This window comes from Sciurus vulgaris (assembly GCF_902686455.1).
Source record: "Sciurus vulgaris genome assembly, chromosome: 8".
NCBI lineage: Eukaryota > Metazoa > Chordata > Mammalia > Rodentia > Sciuridae > Sciurus > Sciurus vulgaris.
The window spans coordinates 31,109,356-31,126,355 of record NC_136468.1 but is presented as its reverse complement, the minus strand read 5'-3'; the positions used below and the strand labels follow the sequence as shown (position 1 = coordinate 31,126,355).

Sequence of the window (17,000 nt, the reverse complement as noted above, 5' to 3'; positions counted from 1 at the left end):
TTCTTGTAGCATAACATATGTACATTTAATTCTTAAAAGACACAGAGGAGCATGCATGAGGCTCTGGGTTTGATCCCCAGCACCTCAAAAAAAAAAAAAAAAAAAAAAAAAAAACAACAACAACCAGGGGCATCACTGAAATCACCTGCAAACCATGCTTTCAATCAATTAGCATAACCAAACCCAGGACTTTAAAATTAGGTTACATCAGCTTGCCTTCAATTAATGCTTATCATAACATGAAATTATGGTGACTATTTTTTAAATTGAAAACTATGGTGCTATTTAAATGTTCTCTGATAATGGCAAAGTTTAGTTCAGTTTGTCTTCTGAAATGATGCAGAAAAATTTTCAAAACAAGTCAACAAGAAATGAGCTTAACCAATGTACTGCAATACTGTCAGAAATTGTCATGATTAACCTATGGACTAACTACAGATGTGGGACATGGTAATTGAGGGTACTGGTGGAGTTTCTATGGTAACAGTGGATACATATGCTCCAGCATCTTTAGGTGGTATTATCACCAGGTGTGCTATCAGGGGATGGAATAAAACCCAAATTGAGGAAGATTACTATTTGCTAGAGATTTAAGAAGTTCAGAGGCTTTGCTCAAGTGAAACCTGAAAATTTAAATTTTTCATTAGGATAATAGCTGTGGGAGTCAAGAGAAAAGAAAAAGTAGGTTGACTGCATCAATTTAAAGAGTTAACACTGACTTGAAAATAGCTAGTATAGAAAACAATGCATGATGGCAACTATTTGGTGGGTACTGACCACAACCAGCTCTGTGTGATCAAGTATCCAAATCCTGGGAGGGCCTCTAAACCAGAGTACAGAATGCAAGGTGGGAAAAATCTAACACAATTGTTTCTCTTTTCTTTGCAACAAATACTAAAGATGCTGTATTGTTTGGCTATTCCTGGTGCTGTGGAATATTTTAGACACAGAAGGGAAAGGGGAACACTGGGGGACCTTTCCTCAGCATTCTGAGACGGAGCTGTCTTGAGCTGACGCTCTAGTACCAAAAGACTGAGAGGGTACTACTAGGTAAGAGCGAGTCTTCTTGCAAAAACACAGCTAAACTAAGCAGCAAATAAGCCTTCTGAAATGTAATTTATTGTCCTATGTTTAAAACTGTGCTTTTTTTAAATGCAGTGGTAACTGCATTTACCACGATTCATATTGATTGTGTATTTCTTTTAGCTCAGAGAACTTGAAAGCTTACAGCAATTTAAAAGTGGCACAGAAAAGGAGACACCATTTCTGTTTTCATATCACTCATGAAGTTTTTAATAGGAAGAATTTAATGTTTTAAAGTTTTACACAGGTTATTATACTCTTGTTTTATGTGTACAGGTTTCTTGCTGAAGATCAAATAGTAGTGATTGATAGTACACTTTGTGGGGGTTCCCCACGTCCAGCGTGAATAAGGGTTAGGATTTCTGTTAGGATGGTGCTGGCTATTGATTAATCACCAAGAAACTTATCTAATCAAATAAACACAAGAGTCAATAATCTTTTCAAATGGAAATGGACGTGATTGATTGGGCCACGCCAAGATCTGGCCTCCAAAAAGATGGAGGAGCCCATCTTCACCTTTATTTATAGTCCCACAGGTAAAGGGACACAGAGGGGGAGGGGCTTCTGTGAGGAACAGAATAGGTTGGAGTTAGGGAAGCCATTTGCTTAGAGAATTAGCATTTCCTCAGGGGTGAGCCACCTCTGTACAGGGCCAACTGCTCCATGCCCCCACTGCTATCTGAAACAGTCTCTTATGACTGCCAGTTCCTGGGAGTCAGACCTCTGTAACCCACGACTCAGCAAAGCCCGATTCTGCTAAATATAGATGGTTTCTCACAGTACACTTTTTAGGAGTTTGTTCACACATCAGTTATTGACACAAATACTTTTTAAGCTTCTTTTGGCTAAGTTGGTTAAACTGATATATGGATGGATATATCTTGCTTTCTGCAGTAAATAATAAACATAAGTGATATTTTTACATGGTGACAATTTTAATCAATATAGACTCAGAAAAACAGGCAAAGTTAAACAACATAGAGCATTTTTTGGAAATAATATGTTCAATGTATGCTAAGGCTATGCTTCCCTATGAAGTGTGGAATTTAACATATTTAATACAATAGGAAAATAAGTTCATAAAATTAAATGGAAGTTTATAATCAAATTTAAGTATTTAAAAAACATTAAGTCCAAAAATCAAATAGAAGGGAGCTTTTCTGGTTTACTAATTTATTATTGGGAACTACTATGTTATACTGTGGTATGCAACATACATATTGTAGTATGTTACATATCCAACTAAGAAAAAGGCATGGGGTATTTTCAGTTAGAGGTAGGAAAGATAGTTTTAAAAAAATGCCTCTCAGTCTGGCAAGGCAGTGTACTATGTTTGAAGTGGGAAAAAGGTTTGGCAGCATAATCCCCCTTCCCACCTCGTTAGAATTTCTGCTCATTCTGAGAGTGAAGAAAAAGGGAGTAGAGTCACTGATCAGAGAAATCTCGAAACACATATTATCATCTGTATCCTAAAAAGGATAATGTTGTCTTCTAATAAGTTAGATCTCAAAAATCTATTGTTTTGTTTTGATTAACTTTAAATATTCAATATGCTTAGTTTTAAAAACCAGCTTTTTAAAAGTTATAAAATATATAATTCAAAGAAAATTCTGGAAATAAAAGAAATAAAGCAGCAACTGGTGCCTCCAATTAAACTCAACTGTGAATATTTAGCTAATATATTTAGGTAATATAGAGGTATAAGTCAACCTATTCTTTTTTTAAATAGGCCTTTTTTTTCATAGTGAAAATAATTTCATCTATATAACTTAACATTTTCTGTTTAACGCATACTGACCATATTTTCACACGTAATTATAATGCCTGCATATCCATTACCTTTATGCCTGCTAGAGGTTGTTTTTATTTTTATGTTGTGGTAAACAGACATTTTTGCCTTTTAAGAGATAAAGCTAACCTAGATATTTTGGGTAGAAAGTAGGAAACTGATACTGTAAACAATATCATGATAATCTTCAAATATTATAACATTAAAGAAATTGTAATGCATTTAAGAAAAAAAAAAGAAAAAAATAATACTTACCTTTACCAGCTATGTCAGCAAAGAAATGAAAGAGCACATTTAAATGGGTTAGAAGCATAAATGCATATTTATGTAACTAGTCATTTTCATTTATGTTACTTTATTAATTTCTGCTGATGAGTATAAAAATTGTTCTTCTAAGAGATGAGCAGGGAAAAAGAAAAAGATGAATATGGATGTCAAGGCAGGAAGAAAAATACTAAAACTAATCACTGGCAAACAAGCAGCATCTCTCTGACAGGTCAGAGGCAGTATTCTCATCTGATGTGCTATTTTTCTTCCTGCTTTTCTTTTCTCTTTTCCTTCCTTTTATTAAGAATGATAAAATGGCAGGAGTCTGCTTCGACTGAAAACTTTACTAATGGCCTGGGATGACAGAACTGTTGTTAACAGAATTGAAACTGACATTTAAGTTAGAACAGGCAAAATCCAGTTCCGTGTAACCTGATCAACACTATCTTGACAATAAACTCACATCAAATAGAAAAAATAAACAACTTTGGTTATAAATAGGTTGCAAGGCTATCTGCACTGATTGAATACTTAAATCTTGTAATTAATTCCTGTGTTGGCTAGGCATAGTCTCTATGCCAGTGGTTCATAGTAACTTCTGCCAATTTGTGCAAGGTGAACAATATCTGTGAGCTCAGCACATTTCTTGGCATTCCTTTCCCTCAGTATGTTAAGGAAAAATTCTTGGACACAAGTGAATAAGGGTGAAACTTTTACAAAACTAACTATCAAGTCTCAGTAACTCAGTGGTTCTCAAATGGGAGTGATTCTTATGAAACCTCAGCCCCACACCTTGGAATAGTTGGTCATGTCTGGAAATATTTTTACTTGTCAGACCTTTGGGGAGGGAGGACTCTACTGACAAGTGGTGGGCAGAGGCCAGAGATGCTGCTTAAATGTCCTACAATGTGCAGGACAGTGACTGTTCTACCCCCTGCCCCCAATTATCTAGCCCAAATGTCAATGATGTTGAAATTGAGAAATTGTGTTTTAACTTGGAATAACCCAATCTTTTTGTTTCTGGTCAAGGTAGTATATTTGAGAACAGATATACTCCCCTACCTGAAATGACTAATAATTTGGTAAAAAAAAAAAAAAATATTTAAAAATGTTCTCAGAACATTGCACATCAGGCAACCCAGAAGGGTGATTCCTGAGAGATGTCCAACAAACAAGGTGAGGCTTACAGTCAGCCCAAGTTGCTGCTGGGAGATAACTTCTAGGCTGTGGTACAGGGAACAAGAACCCAGAAAGCCCAGTGACCTCCCCAGGTTGAGAAGATGAAGCTGACAGTGCAGGAAGTCACAGTGGCTGGAGTCTGCAGGGAAGACACTGCAGAGAAGGGAGCGGCACAGCTGGAGGCCTCTGAAGGCCTACAAGTGTCCTCCCAAGGGTTCGGCTGAGTACTCAGCTCCATTCTTGAAGCCAGGGAAAGAATTCCTCTAAAGCATTAGAGAGGACAGTGCCACACACAGAGCCTGGAATACCACCTCTTCCCAGCAGCCAAAATAAAGAGCCTCACTCTTCATAGGGTATCAATCAGAATATTAAGAAGGATCTTGATCCAGAAGTGGGCAAAAGTAATCCTAGACTGGAAACGGCTTGATTCTCCCTAACAAAACAGCCTGAAAGGATTGAACTGTTTCCCTGTGTGTCTCAGAGCAAAGTTTCAGGACATTTGCATGAAGAAAATAACACCAAGGCACATCATGTACATCATAATCAAATTGCTCAAACCAAAGAGGAAATCCTTAAAGCAGCTTGAAAATAAAAGATATATGTACAGAGGAATAAACCAGAGAGACAGTACATCTACTATTGGGTAAACAAAATGCCAGCTACAAGAAAGGTAAAATCTGTAAAGAACTAAAAGTGACTTTTGACATGAAGGTAAAAATAAAGACTTCTTCATGTATAAAGAGGCTGAAAGAATTAATCACAAAATGAACTGCATTGTAAGGAAAGTCACAGGAAGTCCTTCGCAAAGTAAAATCTCTATACAAGAGGAAAATGCAAAGGATATAGAATAGCCAAAATATCTTTGAAAAAAAAAAAGAAAGAAAGACCCAGTTTGGTGAGCTTATACACCTGACTGCAAATTTACAAAATTATGGTAATCAAGACAGTGCAGTAATAGTATCAAGATAGACAAAATGACCAAAGGATAGGAAAGAAAAAAATCCTAAAAATTAATTCATTTGTAGTCAGTTGATTTTTTTGACAAATATGTAAGGGTAATTAAGTGGTAGACAGACTCTTCAACTAATTGTGCTAGAACAACTGGGTATCTAAATAATATTCATGAACTACTGACACACAACTCTCACCACATAAAAATTAACTCAAAATAGATGTAAAATCTATAACTTTAACATTTCTGGAAGGAAGTACAAGAGAAAATCTTTGTGACCTTGGGTTAGGCAAAAATTTCTTAGTTATAACACCCAAGGTACATTTATTTAAAGAAATGACAAAATGGACTTTATCAGAATTAAGAATTTCTTCTGTTTGAAGGACACTGTTTAAAAAATATAGAAAGACAAATCATGGAAGAGAGGACAATGTTTTCCAATTACATATCTGATAACTGATACCTTGTGTCACGAAATTAAACCTCTTAAAACTCAAAATAAGAAAATAAGACAAGTACAAAATAGGTAAAATATTTAAAAATATACCTAACCAAAGAATACAAATGGATAGTAAGTAAGCACATGAAAACAGCATTTCTCCAAATGGACAAGAGTCATTTATAATAAAAAATAAGATGCAACAGCAGTAGAGGTCTGAAATCTTTAGAAATTAGCTTAACCAAGAAGAAAAGAGCTCTAGGGAAAAAAATCACAGTAGAAAGTTTGAATAAATGAAGAGAGAGTTCACATTTGTAGTTGGAACAAATAAATACTACTTTGGTAAGAATCGGGAGGGATTCAAAGTTTTTATCTTGGGGAGAGAGTCGGCAAAAAATGAAAAAAGATGTAGAATATGCTTGTGAAATGAACTAGACACACACCATTATTACAGAGTATGAAGCAATGACATTGACATTTTATGCATGCACAGAAACATGGGTGAAATTTTTAAATGTAGACCTGAATGAGAAAAGTAAAATAGAGTAAGAGAAATAATGTAATCCCATTTATATGGCACTGGATGTCCACACACATAATAAATACAACTTTGCAGGAAGACAAAGGAAGTTCACACTAAATGCTGAAGCCTGTAGCTCATAGGGGAAGGGATAGAGACTGGACCAGACACAGTAAACCTTGAAGTTCTAAATACTCAGTTTTGCAGATCAAGAATCAAAACCAGGAGGAATGAAGGTAGAGATCAGCCAGAAGGAGAAAAATGCTTTGGGGAAGAGATCTGATTAGAGTTTATGCTGTGATAGGTATAGGCAATTTTAAAAAAGAAAAGATCCAGAGGGGGGAAAAAATTTGACTGAGTCCCCAAGGAGGCTCATACCCTGATGCCCCATGTAGGCACAGCTCCAGAGACACATCCAAACTGCCTCTTTCAGTAGTAGATAAGCAATGCTTAGGGCTCTGCTGAGACAGAAGTGCCCAAGTGAGTCTCCCAGAGTGTTTTCCTCACCAGTGTATGCAAGAGAATACTCGATAAGTTACTTTGCACCACTGTGGCAAGAGCCATGGTGTAAGAGACTCAGAAGTGTCTGCAGTTGTGACAAGGAAGACACAGACTGTGTACCTCATTACCCGACATGGCAGGTCCATGGTTATGAGCAACACACAGCTGTACACAAAAGAATCTTGTCCTTAGGCCATCGTGGACTGAAAACAGTCTTGAACTAGATTTTCCATTGACTGACATCACAGTTTTTTAAAAATTCCTCTGGAACTCAATGTGCCCTGGATGAAATGAAAGAAGAGGGAAGAGCAAAGACTTGCAATGACTGAATTTAAATCTGTGACTGAGCATAAGTTCCTTGGCAACATTAGCAGAGAAATTCATGGTATCCTCACTTGTAGGAAAATAAAACACTTCTGTGCAGAACCTTAGTTTTGATGGAACTGTTTCTCCAACTCTATATGTAGGATGGGGGGGCGGTGAGATGGGGTGGGGGGGAGGGAAAGACAGAAGTGAAAATATATACTATAATATGCTCCTTTTATTTTACTTTTAAAGTTGACAATGCTGCAATTTTAAAGTTGGAATTAGAAATTTTTAAATCAACTTAAATATCTCAGTATTTATTGTTCCTAAATAATCCTTACTATAATTTAAAAAATGTGCCTCAAATTAATGATAAATTATTAATATGGCTTATGGTTTCTAGAAGAAAATAAGGGGAAAGAACTCATATTCCACTTTTAATTGTTTGGTTTAAAATGCCTTTAAGATGTTGGAATGTGATAGTGAAGGATGTGTAAGAAGAAAAGAGAGTAGTTATTTGATTTATAGAAAGTAAAAGAAGAAAGTAATGCAGAGCAAGATGTTAATACCCTGGAGAAGCAGCTTGATGATGAAAAGCCACGACTTACTTGCTTAAACATAAAGTGATTTATTACAGGAAAAACCAGAGAAGTTTTGTAAAGGAGTATAACAAATTCATACTCTGGGTTAAGTGATTATCAATGCTATGTTTGAAACTGCTTAAACCACCATTGTACAACTTGCTATTAATCGCTAATAAAAATGAAAAATACAGGTCCTCGTGATTTAAATTAGATATAAAAATCACATGATATTGAGGCATTTGGAAAAGAAAACTTGACTTTTATGACTTTTTTATCATTTTACAACGTAAAAAAAAAGGTCTATTATCTTTGTGAGTTACTAAGAACAACTCCAGAAAGTGATTTTCCATCATTCCGTGTTCTGGAATCTTATCAATGCAGACTTCATTTTGTAACACATTTCCCTTTCTTATAGAATACCTAAGTTAAAATTAAAATAAACTAAAAAAATGTCTGGGAGACTTTACTCATATGCTCTTGAGATTCCCAGAAACATCCTAATGCTTGGCAAATCCATGACTGAAAAACATTTACTCCAGATTTATGTGAAAAATTAGATAAGTGATTCTAAGACTACTAATGTGAACTATTTTTATTTAATTAGGAAATCAGTTAATGGTGTAAACTATAATACTGAACAAATTTGCATCAATTTTGTATCTTATTAAGGTTATTAATTGGTAATCAAATTATTTTTTAACAAAACTTACAAAGCTGAGCATCTGCATGGAGAGTTCCTCCTTTAGGATTCAGCTTCTGGGTCTGGATTGCAGGAACAGGCTTATATGATTGACCTGTGGCCCTGTACATGGCTTGAACCCACAATATTCTGTCTTGTTCATCATCACTGGCAAATATTACAGTATCTCCTTCTTTAACAGCATTGAAAAACATCCGACCACCCTGAAGGCCTGTGGAGGAAGAAAAATATAATTCCAAATTTATTCCACTGGCAGATTTTAATGTAATTCACTAACTGGCCTCATAGATATGACTGGATTTGATATTGGCATCTCAATGCTTCAAATAATTTTTAGTTGAGGAACAAATCCCCAATCTATGACTTAAAGGGAAATATCAAAAAAGATTTAAGTTTCCATATCACCTTGGAAGTTAAAAATGCTCTGTGAAACAGTCCATGACAGAGTAGCATTCTGGAAGACATGCAAACATAATCTGCAGAAATGTATAATGTAATATGACATGCCAGAGAAGGCAGTTCTTCATGTTGGCATATTTAACAGTCTATACGCATGAGATATATGAGTTGAACATAAAAAATGGAATCAGTCAAAATTTTTATTTCATGTTGTGTTTTATGATTTAACAAAACTCTTCCATGAAGAGGATGACATTTTTCATTTCGGGGTGAACAATTTAGTGAATATGGTCGCAGATTTCTACTTCTTAATCTCTATGCATGAAATTCTTAACATCCATATTTATTAATATTCATTTTTTTAAAAAAATTGTTGTTGATGGATTTTATTTATTTATATGTGGTGCTGAGAATTATATGTGGTGCTAGTGCCTCACACATGCTAGGCAAGCACTCTTCCACTGAACTAGAACTGCAGACCATAATATTCATATTATGCATACTATATTAATTTTAGTTACAGCCTATTTATTCATGCACTATTCTTAAATACCAGGTGTTCAGTACTAGGCCCAGTAAAGGTTAAAGGTTGGAATTAGTTCCTTGGATTTTGAACTTTTTTGGATTTTGGAATATTTGCATACACTTAATGGGTTATCTTAGTGATACATGTCCCTGAGGGATGGGATAAAAGTCTAAACACAAATTTCTTTCAGGTTTTGTATGCACCTTATACACACAGCCTGAAGGTAATTTTATATATTTGCAATGCCCCTGCATTTTGACTATGACCTGTCACATGAGATCAGATGTGGTATTTTCCTCTTGTGGTACTATGTTAGCAACTCAAAAATGTTTCAGATTTTGGAGCATTTTAGATTTCAGACTTTTACAATTAGAGATGTTCAACTACATTAATGTGGAGTGAGAGATAGAAATACAAGAATTTGTTTTGGGGGAGGAAATCAGTAGACTATAATATATAATTCATTTGCCATTTTTTACCCATTTCTGTTGTTTTACTTTCCAGAAGTTTCTGTACACACTGCTGATATTTCTCATGTAATTCTTCCATCACAGTAACTTTTACATATTTCATTCTTGTACTAATATAATAGAGATGATGAATTATAGCTGAAGATAATAGCCCTCAAAAAGACATGATTTGTATCTCAAAAAGTTTTATCCAGTTACATAAATGAAATATGCAGCCTGTTCATCAAGTGGAGTTTGAAATGCAGGACAAAGGATAGTTGCAAAGATTCTGTGCATTCATGCATGGCAGGGAAAGTGATTCCACCTAGACTTACCTGGGTGAGGATCTGTGTAATCCACAGTGTATCCTTCAAGCTGCATCAGTTCTTGTGGTTCAGACTTCTTTTCTCTGTAACTGCACATGGCAAAGGTATATTGGCTAACCTGTTCAAGGAAAACAAAAAGTGCAGATTGGTCATAGGAAATGTATCAAACTTAAATCTTGGATTTTTCTTTACAAAAAGCCTCTTTCCCACATAAAAACATAACATGCTTAAAATTATCATATTTTTACATCTTTTAAAACACAGCTCGGAGATTAGAGTGTCATTCGTTGGCTTGAAGTTAGGCCTTCTACATGCCGTGATCCAGCATGGGCTGGGTCAGTGATTCCCTGGCCAAGTTTCTATGAGGTATTAACAGAAGCACATAGAGAAATATTAATGTTAAACCTCAATCTATAATTGCTAGACTAAATTACTTCAGGGCTTCTTTTTTTAAAATAATTTTTTAGTTGTCAATAGACTTTTATTCTATTTATCCATTTATATGTGGTGCTGAGAATTGAACTTAGTGCCTCACATACGCTAGGTAAGTGCTCTACTACTAAGCCACACCCCAGTCCCACTTTAGGCTTTCTTATGGCCTTTATGTGCCAACATAAGTGAGTTCTAAGAGTGAGACATATTAGGAGTATTACCAAATTTATATAATCATGGAATCACACTTTCAAGTATATTTATTTTAAGAGTTTAACTGAAGTAAAAAACAATTGGTTCTTTGAAAAAATAAACAAAATTGATAAACCCTTAGCCACACTAACAAAGAGAAAGATGGAGAAAACTCATATTACTAAAATCCTGAATGAACAAGGAAATATCACAACAGATACGAGTGATATACAAAACATAATTAGAAGCTATTTTGAAAATCTATATTCCAACAGAACAGAAAACCTCAAAGACATCAACAAGTTTCTAGAGACATATGAATTACCTAAACTGAACCAGGAGGACATACACAACTTAAATAAATCAATTTCAAGCAATGAAATAGAAGAGGTTATCAAAAGCCTACCAACAAAGAAAAGTCTGGGACCAGATGGGTTCTCAGCTGAGTTCAACAAAACCTTTAAAGAAGAGCTCATTTCAATACTTCTCAAAGTATTTCATGAAATATAAGAGGAGGGAACCCTCCCAAACTCATTCTATGAAACCAATATCACCTTGATACCTAAATCAGACAGAGACACATCGAGGAAAGAAAATTTCAGACCAATATCCTTAATGAACATCGAGGCATAAATTCTCAACAAATTTTAGCAAATCGCATACAAAAATATATTAAAAAGATAGTGCACCACGATCAAGTGGGTTTAATCCCAGGGATGCAAGGTTGGTTCAACATCCGGAAATCAATAAATGTCATTCACCATATCAACAGACTTAGAGTTAAGAATCACATGATTATTTCGATAGATGCAGAAAAAGCATTCGACAAAATACAGCATCCCTTCATACTCAAAACACTAGAAAAAATAGCGATAGTGGGAACATTCCTTAACATTGTAAAGGACATCTATGCTAAGCCCATGACCAATATCATTCTAAATGGTGAAAAACTGAAAGCATTCCCCCTAAAAACTGGAACAAGGCAGGGATGCCCTCTTTCACCACTTCTATTCAACATCATCCATGAAACTCTAGCCAGAACAATTAGACAAACCAAAGAAATTAAAGGGATATGAATAGGAAAAGAAGAACTCAAACTATCATTGTTTGCTGATGATATGACTATATATTTAGAGGAACCCAGAAATTCCACCAGAAAACTTTTAGAACTCATAAGTGAATTAAGTAAAGTGGCAGGTTACAAGATCAATGCTCATAAATCCAATGCATTTTTATACACAAGTGATGAATCTTCAGAAAGAGAAGTTAGGAAAACTACCCCATTCACAATAGCCTTGAAAAAAATAAAATACTTGGGAATCAATCTCACAAAAGAGGTGAAAGACCTCTACAATGAGAACTACAGAACACTAAAGAAAGAAATTAAAGAAAATCTTAGAAGATGGAAAGATCTCCCATGTTCTTGGATAGGCAGAATTAATATTGTCAAAATGGCCATACTACCAAAAGTGCTATACAGATTCAATGCAATTCCAATTAAAATCCCAATGGTGTACCTTACAGAAATATAGCAAAATATTATGAAATTCATCTGGAAGAATAAGAAACCCAGAATAGCTAAAGCAATCCTCAGGAGAAAGAGCGAAGCAGGGGGTATCGCAATACCAGATCTTCAACTCTACTACAAAGCAATAGTAACAAAAACGGCATGGTATTGGTACCAAAATAGACAGGTAGATCAATGGTACAGAATAGAGGACACGGACACAAATCCTAATAAATACAATTTTCTCATACTAGACAAAGGTGCCAAAAATATGCAATGGAGAAAAGATAGCCTCTTCAACAAATGGTGCTGGGAACACTGGAAATCCATATGCAACAGAATGAAACTAAACTCCTATCTCTCACCCTGCACAAAACTCAACTCAAAATGGATCAAGGACCTTGGAATCAGACCAGAGATCCTGCATCTTATAGAAGAAAAAGTAGGTCCAAATCTTCAACATGTTGGCTTAGGATCAGACTTCCTTAACAGGACTCCCATAGCACAAGAAATAAAAGCAAGAATCAATAACTGGGATAGATTCAAACTAAAAAGGTTTCTCTCAGCAAAGGAAACTATCAGTAATGTGAAGAGAGAGCCTACAGAGTAGGAGAATATCTTTGCCACTCATACTTCAGATAGAGTGCTAATTTACAGGATATATAAAGAACTCAAAAAACTCTACACCAAGAATACAAATAATCCAATCAACAAATGGGCTAAGGAAATGAACAGACACTTCACAGAAGAAGATCTACAAGCAATCAACAGATACATGAAAAAATGTTCAACATCTCTAGTAATAAGAGAAATGCAAATCAAAACTACCCTAAGATTTCATCTCACTCCAATTAGAATGGTGATTATCAAGAACACAAGCAACAATAGGTGTTGGCGAGGATGTGGGGAAAAGGGTACACTCATACATTGCTGGTGGGGTTGCAAATTAGTGTAGCCACTCTGGAAAGCAGTATGGAGATTCCTCAGAAAGGTTGGAATGGAACCATTGTCTGACCCAGCTATCTCACTCCTTGGCCTATACCCAAAGGACTTAAAATCAGTATACTACAGAGATACAGCCACATCAATGTTCATTGCTGCTCAATTCACTATAGCCAGATTGTGGAACCAACCTAGATGCCCTTCAGTTGATGAATGGATAAAGAAACTGTGGCATATATATACAATGTCATATTACTTTGCCATGAAGAATGATAAAATTATGGCATTTGCAGGCACATGGATGAAATTGGAGAATATCATGCTAAGTGAGATAAGCCAATCTCAAAAAAACCAAAGGAAGAATGATCTCGCTAATAAGTGGATTAGGACATATAATGGGGGGTGGGAGGGGTTAGTGTTAGGGTTAGGGTTAGGTTTAGGGTGAGGGTTAGGGAGAGTGGCAAGAATGGAAGAAGGAAGAACTGTATAGAGGGAAAAGAGGGGTGGGAGTGGTGGGGGAAAGGGAAAAAATAACAGAATGAATTGAACAACATTACCCTATGTAAATTTATGATTACACAAATGGTATGCCTTTAGTTCATATACAAACAGAGAAACAACATGTATCCCATTTGTTTACACTAAAAAAAATAGTTAAGTTCAAAAGAAAAAAAAAAAAAAACCAAAGTGGGGAAAAGAAAACAAGTCCCCAAAAATCTCTGTTAAAGTTGAAAATGTGGTTCCCATATAACCAAACCCTCAGGAAGGGTGAGGGGGAGTGTTTCAGGCAGTCAGTTTCAACACTGTGAAGACCTGCTCTGCCTCTCCATTCCTCTCTTTTGGAACTGGCTTCATTTCACCTCTGTCCCAGTTTGTGTGATAAGGATGTATCTGGACCAGATTCTGTAGCCATGGGAGGAAAGTATTATCATCTTGGTTTGGGTCAAGAGCTCACACATGTGGGCTACAACGGGCAGGGTCTTGGAAGTTCCCTCAAAATTGGAGGAAGGAGCTGCTGTTCCCAGATGGAGAGCAAGATGTTCTGTGGAGTGAGAACTACCTCAAGAGCAAAGTAACACTGCACCAGGATTTCATGGAAAATAGTGGTTAGATATTCCTTTTCCATTTAAAAAAATGAAATTAAGAAGACATAACATCTTTCAATCCATGATGACATATTCGAGAGGACCTCAGAAGGAGCTCATTATGAAAAAAAAATAATATGGACTATATTAAGAAATTCTCTAAACTGAAGGGTACCATAATGAAAGCAGAAAAGGCAGAGCCACAGGCTGAGAAGATGCATACAAAATATGGATTCAAGAAAGAACTGCTATAGGAGACATAAAGAACTATAAACCCATAAAGAAAACACAGAACACAGAACAGAACCGTCAGCCAAAGATGGATGCTTTCTCTTTTATTTTCTCTTCTGTTTTTCACATTCACTCTCTTTATCCTGGGTTAGCAAGAGAGATTGAAGTAGTGATATGTTGTGTGTGGAGATCAATATTGTTACTTTTTTATTTTATTTTTTGTACTGGGGATTGAACTCAGGGGCACCTTACGTCCTCAGTTTTTTGTTTGTTTGTTTTTGAGACAGGTTTTGCTAAATTGCCAAGGCTGGCCTTGAACTTTTGATTCTCCTGCCTTAGCCTTCTGAGGTTCTGGAATTATAGGCATGTGCTACTGTGTACAGCAATATTGTTAAATTTTAAAAGGGAGATATATATTTCCTGTTCCAAGAAGGGAGGAGCTGACTCTGCTCTTTTACAAAGTAAAAGACATAGATTTTTGTGAAAATTTCTATGTGACAGCCTGCTAAACTACACGGTAGAATCTGGATTTAAAACTTGAAGTTAACCTGACTACAACCCTCCATTAGAGATATTGATAGGATTGGCTAAAAATGAAGATGGTTGCTGATACATGTGGGTGACCACACAGAGAAATGCACATTCTCACAGATGTTGTGGGAATGGAAATTGGTGTAGACTTTCAGGAAGGACATCTGGAAATAGGTACTGTGACTGTGCTTCATGTATCAGTGTGGTCCTGTGATAGAACCCAGTGATTTAATCAAACACTAACGTAGGTGCTGCTGTCCAAGTGTTTTGTACCGCTGACTTTAAGAAAAGGAGATTATTGATATGTGGGTAAATCTCACACAATCAGTTGAAAACCTTAAAAGCAAAAACAGGTTTACTAAAAACAGAGAAATCTGCCTCAAGACTGCAGCATCAACTTCTGTTTCAGTTTCCAGCCTGCTACCCTTTCTAGAGAACTCTGACACTGTAGTCAAAGTCTCACACTTACTATGCATTCCTGTAATTCAGAAAATCTTTTCTGAATGTACAAGAAAAACAAATGAACACGTAATCAAAGATGTATGTGCAATGTATTCACTTCAGTGTCACAAGTAAGAAAAAACTGGAAAACCAACAGACAGTTTGGTTAAAATACAATATAGTATGGTTATACAGTACAAAAATACAATGAGCCATTAGAAGAGATGAGAAATATTTTCCCTAACATAGAACTACTGCTAAGGTACATTATAACACATAAAAATCAAGCTAAAAGCAAAAATGTAGAATGTGCTTTTGTGGGTAAATATTATACACACATATATAGAACTATGCATATTAAAATATTTACATTGATTATTATTGGCAATGTAATTTTTAAAAAATTGTTACTCCTATTTAAAAATTTTTAAAAATTTGTTTTAAAACACAAATTTCAGTGTTCCTTGAAATTTTTTTCAAAAATTCCAAATTACTTTTTTTGTGAAAAAGAGAATGAAGTTATCACCATTATGCAAATAAAAGCAACATTAAGTTCCACTAAAAAAGAATGAGGCCAATGCCTTGTGCACTTGTGGATCTTGCTACACTTAAGTTTTCCTTTTCTTCCTCTTCACTTATCTTACACACTGCCAACGAATGTACTCTTTCTGCAGTTTAGATCTGAATGTGCCCCCAAAGCTAATGTGTGGAAGGCTTGGCCCCTGATGCAGCAATGTTCAGAGGTGGGCCTTTGGGAGACCACTGGATCATGAGGGCTCTGACCTGATCAGTGGATCAATCCATTTATGGATTCGTAGCTTACTGGGCTATTAGGAGGAGATGGGCCTACTTGGAGGAAGTAGGTCCTTGGGAGGAACCTCAAGGGTGTGTTTTGACTCTGGCCTCTTCCTCTCTCTCTGGTTGCCATGAGGTGAGCAGCTTTGTTTTACCAAGTGCTCCTTGCCATCATGTTTTGCTTCACTGGAAGCACAGAGGCAGCAGTCAAGTGACCATGGACTGAATCCTATGAAACAGTGAGCCAAAATGAATCCTGTCTTCTTTCAAGTTGTTTTTCTCAGGTATTTTGTCATGGTGACAGAATCACTGTGACTAACACATCTGCTGCTTCCCTCTAAGATAGTGAGTAGGTAACGATAATAAAAAACTTCTATTATTGATTCTAAAATGAAGCCCATTGTCTTACACTAAATTAATCCTGAGTCCTATTCTTCCGTAAAGCTATTTAGCAGAGTATTATTTTAAAAATATTATGAAGTATTTCAAATATAAAGAACGATAATACCACCCAGTTTTGTTGAATGATAGTTTCATATGAATATATAAAATTATAGATATGCTTTTCTTAAAGGACATATAACAATTTGATACATATGTGTGTCCACACAAATATATTTCCTTCCCCTCTTTCCAGAGGTAACAATCATACTGACTTTTATTATTTCTATATGTTTTACAACTTTTTAAAAATATTTTTATAGTTGTCAATGGACCTTTATTTTATTTATTTATATGCAGTGCTGAGAATCAAACCCAGTGCCTCATGCTTCCTAGGCAAGAGCTTTACCACTGAGCCACAACTCCAGCACTTAAAACTTTTA

General features: G+C 35.7%; 1 protein-coding gene across 9 annotated transcripts in view; it reads right to left on the bottom strand.

Moving 5' to 3' along the window:
- The window catches only part of CADPS2 (calcium dependent secretion activator 2), a 556,850-nt gene that overhangs the window by 155,155 nt on the left and 384,695 nt on the right, over positions 1 to 17,000 (bottom strand). For 5 of the 9 annotated variants that reach the window (XM_079149839.1, XM_079149831.1, XM_079149833.1 and 2 more), the window contains exons 10-11: positions 10,030 to 10,138; positions 8,322 to 8,531 (exon numbers count right to left, since the gene is read on the bottom strand). In XM_079149839.1, coding sequence (XP_079005965.1) covers positions 8,322 to 8,531; positions 10,030 to 10,138 — 319 coding nt within the window. The remainder of the gene's footprint in view (positions 1 to 8,321; positions 8,532 to 10,029; positions 10,139 to 17,000) is intronic. The other 4 variants (XM_079149832.1, XM_079149834.1, XM_079149836.1 and 1 more) reach the window with 1 other exon arrangement.